This window comes from Ailuropoda melanoleuca, chromosome 16 (genome assembly GCF_002007445.2).
Source record: "Ailuropoda melanoleuca isolate Jingjing chromosome 16, ASM200744v2, whole genome shotgun sequence".
Taxonomy (NCBI): domain Eukaryota; kingdom Metazoa; phylum Chordata; class Mammalia; order Carnivora; family Ursidae; genus Ailuropoda; species Ailuropoda melanoleuca.
Window position 1 is genome coordinate 85,782,507 of NC_048233.1, and position 11,187 is coordinate 85,793,693.

The 11,187-nt window shown below is 62.3% G+C and overlaps 2 protein-coding genes across 12 annotated transcripts in view; both read left to right on the forward strand.

Moving 5' to 3' along the window:
- The window catches only part of ANKRD13D (ankyrin repeat domain 13D), a 10,828-nt gene extending 9,522 nt beyond the window's left edge, over positions 1 to 1,306 (forward strand). For 8 of the 9 annotated variants that reach the window (XM_034646462.1, XM_034646470.1, XM_034646471.1 and 5 more), the window contains 4 exons: positions 65 to 181; positions 262 to 425; positions 503 to 594; positions 938 to 1,306. In XM_034646462.1, coding sequence (XP_034502353.1) covers positions 65 to 181; positions 262 to 425; positions 503 to 594; positions 938 to 1,151 — 587 coding nt within the window. In that variant the 3' untranslated portion in view covers positions 1,152 to 1,306. The remainder of the gene's footprint in view (positions 1 to 64; positions 182 to 261; positions 426 to 502; positions 595 to 937) is intronic. The other variant, XM_034646466.1, reaches the window with a different exon arrangement.
- A 148-nt stretch (positions 1,307 to 1,454) lies between these two features.
- SSH3 (slingshot protein phosphatase 3) lies at positions 1,455 to 10,116 on the forward strand. 3 transcript variants are annotated; one of them, XM_011227538.3, is made up of 14 exons: positions 1,455 to 2,514; positions 3,018 to 3,058; positions 3,638 to 3,869; positions 4,688 to 4,806; positions 4,887 to 4,958; positions 5,273 to 5,338; positions 5,453 to 5,641; positions 5,724 to 5,817; positions 6,249 to 6,377; positions 6,462 to 6,508; positions 7,206 to 7,352; positions 7,511 to 7,711; positions 7,812 to 8,085; positions 9,108 to 10,116. In XM_011227538.3, exons 1-14 carry the CDS (start codon positions 2,449 to 2,451, stop codon positions 9,381 to 9,383), a joined length of 1,953 nt encoding a protein of 650 aa, XP_011225840.1. In that variant the 5' UTR covers positions 1,455 to 2,448; the 3' UTR covers positions 9,384 to 10,116. The 3 variants fall into 3 exon arrangements, with proteins under 3 accessions (XP_011225840.1, XP_002921321.1, XP_019657416.1); XM_002921275.4 differs by having other exon boundaries at positions 3,021 to 3,058; XM_019801857.2 differs by having other exon boundaries at positions 7,130 to 7,352; positions 9,108 to 9,243.
- Positions 10,117 to 11,187: the final 1,071 nt, after the last annotated feature.

The window sequence follows — 11,187 nt, forward strand, 5'->3', positions numbered from 1 at the left end:
GTGGGGGGGGGTGGGGCTGGGTGCCTTCTAGCCCCAGTGGCTGAGGCTCACTGTCTCCTCACAGAGATTCCCCTTTTCCACGTGCTCAATGCCCGCATCACCTTCAGCAACTTGTGCGGCTGTGACGAGCCCCTGAGCTCGGTGTGGGTGCCGGCCCCCGGCTCTGGTGGCCTGGCATCAGGTACCTCCGTGGGGGGGGGCGGGGGCGCCACTCCCTGGTCCCTGAGCCCTGGGGCTGAGTGCAGCCCCTGTCCTGCGCAGGGAGCCCCTTCCCGTGTGAGGTGGACCCCGCTGTGTTTGAAGTGCCCGAGGGGTACAGTGTGCTGGGCGCAGAGCGCAGCGAGCCCCTTCGTGACGAGGATGACGACCTGCTACAGTTTGCCATCCGGCAGAGCCTGCTGGAGGCGGGCGCGGAGGCCGAGCAGGTGGGACGCGGGCAGGGGCCGGCCCCCCTGGGTGCTGGCTGGGGTGGCGGGTGTGACAGCTCCGGGCTCTGCTGCAGGTGACTGTCTGGGAAGCCCTGACCAACACCCGACCTGGTGCCCACCCTCCTCCCCAGGCCGCCGCGTATGAGGAGCGGCTTCAGCTGGAGCGGTGAGGCCCTTTAGGACCTACTAGGACGTCTCAGCCTATCCCGCCCCAAGGACCCTGCCAGCCAGGGGGCCCTTGGCTGGTGGCAGTGGGTCGTGGGGAGGTGCTGGTCGCGGGATCCCACGGCCTCTCCGAGGCCACCCTCCATAATCAGCGCTGCCTACCAGCCAAGGCAGCATGAGGACTGGGGAGACTGGGCCTCTCGCCTTGTCTCTTTCCTCTGGTTTCCTGGGTCCCAGCCGCCCTGCCCTTACCCTTGTCCTCCCTAGCCACGACCCCGCCCTTAGCCTTCTTCCCCAGCCGAGTGCTCACTGGTCTGCCCTCCCTCTCACGCCTTGTCTGGAAGGGCCCTCCAAGAAAGCCTGCAGATGTCCACAGAGCCCAGCGGCCCAGAATCCCCTCACAGGACACCCCCAGCCCCGGCCCCCCCAAGCTTTGAGGAGCAGCTGCGCCTGGCCCTGGAGTTGTCCTCGAGGGAGCAGGAGGAGCGGGAACGACGCGGGCAGCAGGAGGAGGAAGACTTACAGAGGGTCCTGCAGCTCTCACTCACGGAGCACTGAGCCCGCGGCCCCCAGGACAGCCGTCGGGGCTGCTCCCCCACCTGCTTTTGTAACTTATTTATTTATAAACTCTCTGCTGCTAAGCTCAGGGCCTGGAGCCCTGGAGGTGGGCTTGCATTGGAGACCTAGGTGGAAATAAAGAGACTTTGGCAGCAGGCCTGTTCTCCTCAGTGGGGAGACAAGTTGGGGAGGTGACATTGAGGGGAGACGCTATGGGCAATGGGCGCAGTCCTGTGTTTGAATCCTGGCTGTGGCCCCTTTAGTTTCTCTGAGCCTCAGTTTCCTCAGCTGTAAAATGAGACGGCCTCCTGCTCCCCAGGGCTGTTGGGAGGGTGAAACGCAACCCCGTATGTCGGGTCCCTTACAGAGGAGGTGCTCCATAGACACAATTCCCTGGAGCCTGTTCCCCCTACCGGAGACCCTGTTCTACCTGTCGAGCCTGTCACTCACGGGCTGTCCCAGAACCCACCTGTGCTCCTGTCCGAGAGGGGGAAGGCTGGGCGCCAGACTACTCCCAGCCAGCTGGGGGGAGCCCCCTGCACCCCAGGCCTGGGTTCCTGCACTGACCCCAGCGTGTTCTGAGTGATTTTGGACAAGGCACTTCCCTCTGCTGCGGCTCTGCCCTGCTCACCTCCAAGGCGGCCCTGAGGGTCCCCTGTGAGCCGCAAGGGCTCTAAATCCCGCCTGATTTCCCCTGAAGCTCTGCATGCTTCCCAATGATTTGTGCAGAGTGGAAGCGTGAGGGCCAATCAGCAAGGAGAAAGAATTTTGAGGTGCCCCCCCAACTTAAGACTCACTGTGTGTGTGCCTGTCCAAGACCTGTGTCCCCAGTCCTGCCTCCCTAGGTCCCATCTCTTCTAGGTAATAGCACGGTTGAGGTCTAAAGCAGAACTCAGGTGACCTAAGTGGGCGGAGCCGAGAGGGCAGGGGCAAGGAAGCCTCCCGGGAGGAGGGACCGAACCCCGGAACGAAGACGGCAAGTTGCGGGACCTCTGGACACTTCCCTCGGGCCGCGGTCTGCACCTGCGCCCCGCCCCGGGCCCGCCCCCAACGTGTCCGGGGGCGGGGGCGAGGCGGCCGAACCGAGGAGACGCGAAGGGAGGGGCGGCGGCCGCGCCGTGCTGGCTCCGCAGGCCGGGTTGGACGAGTGTCTGGCCCTTTAAGGGCCGCCCCCGAGGAGGTGCCAGGCCTTGGTGGCTCCGGTCTCTCCTTCCTGGTCCTGCGGGGCAGGGACTGTCCGTAGAGCTGTGAGAGGGCAGAGTGCCCGGACCAGCCCAGGTGTCCCCGGTCAGGCCCCATGGCCCTGGTCACTGTGAGCCGCTCCCCCCCGGCCAGCGGCCACTCCACGCCTGTGGGGCCCACGGTAAGTCTGGCTTTCCGGTGGTCCGACCCACGCAGTTGGCTGCCAGCTGGGCCTGGGGGAGCGCGTCCTGCCCACTGCCAGTGTCCCCTTGAGCCTGGGGGTGTGGGGATGCGGTCCCCAAGTATCATGCTGGAGGGAACGGGGAGGGGGTCTTGAGGCTTCCAGGAACTCAGACCAAAGATCTGGAGCCCCAGAGCGCCAGCCCAGACTGCAGAGGCCCTACCCACTTCTAGGCCCAGATCTGGGCCAACCCCTTGGGCACCTCCAGCACTCCCACCCACTCTCACCCCACGCTGCCCTACCTGGACCTGGGCCCAGGCTCTCCCAGTGCGGCCGGGTGGGGAGTGGACTAGGGTAGGAAGGGATCTGACACCTTTCCTGGTTCCAGTCCCTAGTTGGGGGTGGGGGGAACGATCCCACCCCACACCCCAGCAGCCCTGAGAGCAGCGAGGAGAATCCTTGCCACTGCCTGCCTCACTCTGCCCTGGGGGCCGCTTTCTCAGCAGGACCAGGCATCCAAGCAGAAAAGCTGGCTCCAGCGAAGGTGAGCACCCTCCCCAACACAGACACCCACATCCAGCCGCCAGGACTGGCCCCTGCTGCCCTGGAGGACTCCCAGCCAAAGCCAACTACTGAATCTGGGGCAGTGTTGCCAGTGGGCACGGCTGGTGAGCACGGCTGGGGCGCAGTTGGCTTGCAGCACTGGCCTGGCTGCCTTGGCTTCCATCTTCCGCCTGGTCACCACCATCCTAGACCCTGACTCAGGCCAGTAGTCACAAACCAGAAGGCAAATTGAGACAACAGGGCCCGAGCATTCCTGGGTCACCGCCAAGTTTACGGCATCTCCTGCGTTAGGCAGGTGGGAAGGAAAGGAAGCAACCCTTGGCCCCCCTTAGACAAGTGGGTTGAAGGCTTGAGAGCCTCCAAGAGTGTAGTTCCCCAAATGGGTGGCCTCAGCACTTGGGAACCGGTTAGAAATGCATGTTCTCAGGCCTCCACTCCAGACCTACTGACTCTCCAGGGATGGGGCCCATCCCCTGTTTTAACAAGTCTGGTGGGTGATTCCAGTGCACCTGTCCTGGGGCTACAATGGACCCTAACAGCTCGCCTGCTACCCTATCAGACAGAGCTTTGCAGTCCTCCATGGGGCTGTCCTGAGACTGCAGGATGGAGAGGACAAGGGAGAAGCGGCTGAGGCTGGCCCCAAGGCGGTGGAGAGACCCCCAGGTGAAGAACAGCCCCACGGGGACCAGACGGACGATGGGCATGGGCCGCAGAGCCCCAGGAAGCAGGAGCAGAGCCAGCACCTGCATCTCATGGTGGAGCTGCTGAGGCCGCAGGACGACATCCGCCTGGTGAGGGGCGGCCCAGAGCCCCTGAGAAGAGGGGAGAGCCCACCCTTGGCGGGGGGGGGGGGGGGGGAAGAGAGCTAACCCGTGTGTCTGAGTGGGGAACAGTAGTAGGAACCCCCAAACCCTGGTCAGCCTGCCGGTTCAGCTTAGTCGTTTGGACAGGGCACAGTCACGTCTTCAGGTCTCTGGTGGGGCAGGAACCGGTGAGGGGAGGTCCGTCCTGCTTGAGCCCCTAGGGGCAGACTGGGACTGAGAGCTGGCGATTACACAGACAGGGTTCCGTGCAACCCGCGCGCGAGCCCTTCCTGACTCCACAAGTTGTCCCCATACTGAAGGCCTGGAGGGTCAGCTCCCAGAGGACTGTAGGGCACATCATTGTCCGCCGCAAGATGGGAAAAGCAAAAGCAGGTAGTCTTTCTACAGCTGAGTTTATTCCACGGAAGCACCATCCTTCATTGTGGGATTGTGTCCTTAGTATTTCTCGGGTGAGAAACCTTTCTTGAATCGAGTGATGGTGATGGCAAGTGAAAAGTTTTTTTCTAAGCCTCCTTCCCAGGCAGAAATTGAAAATGGGCAATCTGTCAGGCCCATTCTCCCCTTTTTCCACACATACCCCCTTTAAGAAAAATCTTCTTAAACATTTTGTGGGACCATGAAATCCAAAAGTGGGGAGTCATCGAATTATAACCACCAATCTGGGATCTGAGGAGGGCGGGCACCAGGTCTGTTCTAGGCCCAGGTGTGTGTCAGGCAGGGGTGGGAGGTGCAGGGTCTTCTTGGGCCACTGTGACCCTCGGCTTCTCCCTGCCCATCTTCCCCAGGCAGCCCAGCTAGAGGCAACACGGCCCCCTCGGCTCCGCTACCTGCTGGTAGTTTCCACAAGAGAACATCTGAGCCAGGATGAGACCGTCCTCCTGGGGGTGGACTTCCCCGATAGCAGGTGGGAGCAGGGAGAGGAAGGGAGGGGGGCAAGGAAGTGAGATGCTGAGAGACAATGGCTTTTCTTCTGTCCCCTGCCAGTTCTCCCAGCTGCACCCTGGGCCTGGTCTTGCCTCTCTGGAGTGACACTCAGGTGTACCTAGATGGAGACGGGTAAGAGGTGGCAACTAGGGGTAGAGAGGGGAGAGGTGGGGCCTGCAGGGTGACGCGTATGGTGGGGCAGCTGGGCCCTGGGGAGCCGTGGGCCTGCTCAGCTCTACCTCAGATTTGCTGTGTGATCCTAGACAAGTCACCTAGCTTCTTTGGGCCTCAGCTACCCTGTATCTGGCACATGGGGCTTGTCTTGAAGCCCAGTACTGTGTACGTATTCTGAGGACCAGCTTCACAAGGTGGCTAGTGGGGTGGCCTCTCAGGGGCTCTGTCCCAGAGCCTGGAGTTGGGTTCTACCCCCACCTGATCTCCTCCAGGGGCTTCAGTGTGACATCTGGTGGGCAAAGCCGAATCTTCAAGCCGATCTCCATCCAGACCATGTGGTAAGGGTTAGGTTGGTCCAGTCTCGGGCCCGCCTCCTCTTCTCAGAGATGACTGCAGGGTCTGGGGAGGGGTGGCAGGGAGGACAGTGTGACCCAGCCACTCCCCTGTCCTAGGGCCACGCTCCAGGTGCTGCACCAGGCGTGTGAGGCAGCTCTCGGCAGTGGCCTTGTGCCGGGGGGCAGCGCCCTGGCCTGGGCTGGACACTACCAGGAGAGGCTGAGCTCGGACCAGAGCTGCGTCAACGAGTGGATGGCCATGGCCGATCTGGAGTCTCTGCGCCCTCCCAGTGCCGAGCCTGGCCGGTCAGTGCAGGGAGGGGAGGAGAGGGAGGGTGCCGTGGCGGAGTGGGGAAGGGGTCCCTGGACTGACGGGCTCGGCTCCCAGGCCCTCAGAACAGGTGCAGATGGAGCAGGCGATCCGGGCTGAGCTGTGGGAGGTGCTGGACACCAGTGACCTGGAGAGCGTCACTTCCAAAGAGGTGGGCTGGGGGGTGCCTGGCTGGCTCAGTCGGTCCAGCATGCGACTGTTGATCTCGGCGTCATGAGTTCAAGCCCCACTTTGGGCATAGAGCTTACTTTAAAAAAAAACAAAAACCCAACAATACAGAAAACCCAAAGAGGTGGTGGGCTGGTGCTGGGGAGGAGCAGGGGTGAGGAGGGAGCTGGGCCCCAGGCAGGGGGTAGGGGTCTGGGGGGGGGTCCTCCAGCTGGGGCAGAGCTTTCCTCTCTTCCTTCCCACCTCGCTTTCCTCCTGTCCTGAGCCTCCCGTCCAGTCCCCCACGCCTGGCCCCAGCTCCTCTGTCTAGATGGGACAGGCCCTGTCCCCTGTGGCCCCAGAGGGAAGGGTGGGCCATCAGGATGCTTGCAAGGCGCCCCCTGAGCCTCGGCGCCTCCGTGGCTCTGCCTGCAGATCCGCCAGGCCCTGGAGCTGCGCCTGGGCCGGCCGCTCCAACAGTACCGGGACTTCATCGACAACCAGATGCTGCTGCTCATGGCCCAGCAGGACCACGCCTCCCGCATCTTCCCCCACCTCTACCTGGTGAGCAGCTGCGGGAGGGGTGAGGGCGGGGCTGAGGGCGCTGCAGCTGGGGGGACGGAGGGTGATACTCCCCTCCCTCCGCAGGGCTCAGAGTGGAACGCGGCCAACCTGGAGGAGCTGCAGAGAAACAGGTAGGGCTCTGAGCCCCTCAGGACTGCCCACCCTCTGTCTCCCGGCTTCCCTTGGCCTCCCCGCAAGGGGCAACCTGGCCAGAAAGCCCCAGACCCACCCTGAGGAGCTGCCAGCTCCAGTGCCCGCCCCGCCCTTGGGGCTGCTCCCCCTGCAAGGCCTCGGGCTGGCGAGAAGGGCCTGCTGGCGGCTCGGCTCGCTGGGCCCACTCGCCCTCCCCACTGTGTAAAGCCAGCCCCAGACACAGGGCCTCAGTCACACGGAGAAGGGGGGCAGCCGCCGGAGTCCTGACCCCCTTTCCCAAGCAGGAAAGCTCCTCTCCACTGACCCCGCCTCAAGGGAGAAGCGCGTGTCCCTCTTCCAGGGGACCTGGCCGCCCGCTCTCCTAGGTCTCTGCCACTGGCCCACCGTGGGCTTCTGGGAAAGCCGCTGGGGCCCCCGGCACCCCCGCGGCTGCAGGTGCACGCGGTCTCAGTTCTCTCAGAGCTGTTTTCTGACTGCCTTCGGAGAATACTAGAAGGCTGAGTGCTGGACCAGAGGGGGAAACTCCAGGCCGGCAGGGCGACAGGATTCGCTCAGGGTCACGGCCATCTCCTCCCCGCCTGACTCTCCGAACCAGCCAGGCCGCGCCGGGTCTGCTGGCCGCTGGGCCTCTCGTCCCTGGCTGAGGTCAGCCAGGCCTCCCGCCCTCCGCCGCAGGGTCAGCCACATCTTGAACATGGCCCGCGAGATCGACAACTTCTACCCCGAGCGCTTCATCTACCACAACGTGCGCCTCTGGGACGAGGAGTCGGCCCAGCTGCTGCCCCACTGGAAGGAGACGCACCGCTTCGTGGAGGCCGCAAGGTGGGGCTCCCCCGGCCCCGTGCCCTCGTGGCGCCGGCTCTGCCCTCAGCTCTAGGACTCCCTCTGGCCTTTGCCCCCACCTCTGCTCTGGGTGGAGCCCGGCCCGCCCCTCCCCTACGCCGGCGGGGCGGGGGGAGCTGACCCTGTGGCCTCCGCAGAGCGCAGGGCACTCGGGTGCTGGTCCACTGCAAGATGGGCGTCAGCCGCTCCGCCGCCACCGTGGTCGCTTACGCCATGAAGCAGTACGGCTGGAGCCTGGAGCAGGCCCTGCGCCACGTGCAGGAGCTGCGGCCCATCGCCCGCCCCAACCCTGGCTTTCTGCGCCAGCTGCAGACCTACCAGGGCATCCTGACCGCCAGGTTGGAGGGGGAGATGCGGGGCGGGGGAGAGAGCAGGCAGGTGCCGAGGCTGGGGGGCTGCTGGGCCACTCAGAGCTGACTCAGGGTTACCTCCTTACAGCCGGCAGAGCCATCTGTGGGAGCAGAAAGCGGGTGGGGTCTCCCCAGAGGAGCCCCTCGCCCCGGATGTCTCTGCTCCATTGCCACCTCTTCCGCCAGAGCCGGGGGGCAGTGGGGAGGTGAAGGCTATGGGTTTGCAGGAGAGCCACGCGGCCCCAAAAGAAGAGCCTGGGCCACGGCCCCGTATCAACCTCCGAGGGGTCATGAGGTCCATCAGCCTCCTGGAACCTTCCTCGGAGCCGGAAAGCGCCTCAGGGGCCGGTGATCTGCCGGAGGTGAGGCCGGGGCGTGGGGAGGAGCCCAGGCTGGGGCACAGTGCGGGACAGAAGTAGGAGGGGCAGATGCGGGGAGGAAGAAGAGAGACCAGGACCTCTCCCTGGCTGGCTCCGTTTCATGCCCTCAAAGCAGCCAAGGAGATGCAGTGGGGGCCAGTGAGCACTGCCGTCTGTGGGAGCTGGAGAGCAGTCGCGGGGCCAGGGGCAACCGCGGGCATCTGAGGGGGCTTCCGGGCCGAGACAGTCCTGGGCACGCTCAGCCTGATGAAAGGACTTGCTTCCTCCGCGGGCCAGGAGCTGGACGGCCAACTGCTGACCCTAGATGAGGTGGATGGGATGGTCTCTGCGGTCCCTCCCAAATCTGACAACCCATCAGAGGATGGGGTACAGGGGGGTCATGGCACCCACACAACCAACTACCAGCCTGAGCAGTGGAGCCTCATCTCTGTGCTAAGTGCTGCGGGACACAAGTAGAAGACCAGAGGCTGACCTTTGCCTTAGGAAGCCAGACACAACACACACACACACACCCCACCCCACCCCACCAAGATGGCCGACCTGGAGGAAGGAGCGCTCGTCACGGAGGGCGGGAACATTTGGGAGAGGCTTCCTGGAGGAGGCGGCACTGGGGATGGATGGTTGATGGATGAGTGTGGGTGTTCCTAAAGGCAGAGTGTCTTCACCTGGCACCCAGCTCAGAGCCCAGCCCCTGGAAGGCTCTCAGGACTGACTGTACAAAGGCAGGGGGAGGCAAGAGGAGGAAGGGGCCTCAAGGATGTAGCAGGTTCCGGGAAGCTCAGGAGGGCTTGTGGGGCCAGGAGGTTGTAGACAGATGAAGGCTGAGGGGCAGGGACGGTGGGGCTGGGTGGTGTCTTCTCTCCCGTGGAAATGTGACCCATGAGTAGCCCAGTTTCTCTGCACGCACTTACCATTCCACACCTGCCCGTTTGCAGGCTTTGTGCTCAGTGCCCCTGCCCTGGAAAGACTTCTCAGTGATTCTTCTTCTACTCTGCCCCTGCCAGGTGTTTTCGTCAAATGAGTCTTCAGAGGAAGACCTTCCAGAGCCCTTCCCGCAGCTCTCGAAGGCCAAGGGAGGCAGGCGGGGTGGCAAGGGGCCTTGGCCTGCCCTGAAGTCCCGCCAGTCTGTGGTTGCCCTCAACAGCGCCGCCCTGGTGGCCACGCGGACCCAGGCCTTCCAGGAGCAGGGGGAGGCCGGCTCTTCCTCCAGACCCAGGCTCCGGGGGAAGGTGGTGAGGCAGGCCAGCGTGGATGGCAGTGGGGAGGAGGGCGAGGCCTGAGCCCTCACACATGGCCACGGCCCCCTAGACACAAATAGAGGGGCCCGCACACGGCTCCTGGGACGAGCAGCCTTCACTCCTGCCAGCCTGTCCACATTCCTTTTAGCTCCTCCCCAGGTGGCCCTAAGACTCCATCACTACAGCCTCGGCTGCTACAGCCTTAAGTCTCAGACATGTCCTCCTCTCCAAGGGCTCAAGACCTTCTCTGTCTATAATGGGGATGTGACAGAGAGACTGAAGATACCTTCGGGGGGCAAGAACACCTTGCTTCATTCTCAGTTGCTGCCCAAAACATTCACTTGCAGCCACAGAATACAAAACTGAGTTTCCCAGTGCAGAAAGGCTCCTGCTCCCTCCCTGCCCCACTCCCATCTGCCTCACCCCTGCCCCCTTCATTCCTGTGGTCCACCAGGCTAGAGAACCAGTGGCCCTTAAAGGCCAAGAGTAACCTCAGTCCCCAGGCCTGGCGGCTCTGAGGAGCGGAGAGCTGGCCCGCAGGTGGGCTGGCCGGTTGGCCTCCCTCTCACACTCCACGACCGCCGATCTCTTGCTGCTGCCCCCACCCGCCACCGCTCCCCCACAGCACTGCGCTGGGTCACAGGACACCAGGCCAAAGAGAGTCTTCTTTTTGTCCTTTATGGCCTCTGGCCAGTCAGTTTTTCACAGTCTTAATAGTATCTGGCTTTGTACTTAGAAATAAACATTTTCGTATTATTTTCACTTTTATGATAAAGCTGTCTGCCTGTGAGTCTGATCCTTCTCTGGTTACACAAGGAGTCTGGTCTCTCCTAGCCCGTGTGGTCTCCTCACAGCTCCCCTGTGTCTGGTGACAGGCCTGTCTGGGGGAGTGGTGGGTTTGGGGTGGAGTGGGAGAAAGAATGGGGAAGAGAAGAGGGGAAACCAGTGCTATCTCCCTCATCTCCTAGGGCAGGGCCTGCGTAAATGTTAGCTGCCCACGCGCCCCTCAGGCAGGTTGGCGGGTGGGGGGGGGCAAGCCTACACTGGGCAGCAGGTGCTTGGCTCTGTTGGGACAGCTGAAGGGAGTTACCTGTGAGGAAGTGCGAGCTGCCAACGCCTATCTGGACAGGACCAAGCCTGTTCCAGAAGCTAAGGCTCCTTTTGGACACTTGATGATAGTTCTCGAGCACATTTTGGGTCCCAAGAATCTTCCTCCTGCCATGACGCAACAGAGCCTGATTTTCCAAGCGGGCCCATCACTGCTGAGAAAGAAGGTCCCTTGATGAGCCCTCCCCTTCTAGGTACAGGTTCCCTTTGGTCAGGTTTAGTGTTCAAGGAGAATAAGTGGTCCCGCCTTTGTCACTTCTGTCCCCTGTTCCCAAGATCATATTCTCTACTTTGTTTGGGGTTGGGGGTGAGTATGCAACTCCTTCCTTCAAAGATGACTCAGAGGTAGGAGTTGGCACCAAATGTTCTCATTGATTGAGAACTCATGCCCCATTTTAAGGCCATTTCTCATCCAGACCCTGGTGGGACCCCAGCACTGCTCTAGCCCTGGATTACCAAGGGCCAGGGAGCCTGGTTCTAGCCCTGGCTTTGCCACTCAGAAGTTATGCCACCTCAAGTCTCTGTTTCTTTCTGTAAAACAAAGGGATTAGATCCGGAAATCCCCAAGTGCCCCTCTTCCCGCTTTGATATTTTAACAATATATGTCTTCTATACATTGATAGAATTCACCCTCAACATGTTCTTTAGAAGAGGAACCATTTGTACCTATCTGTGGAGGACCTGCCTAGGGTCAAGGTAGGGTCCAGAGAAGCCAGTCTGATTCTTTTTTTTTTTTTTT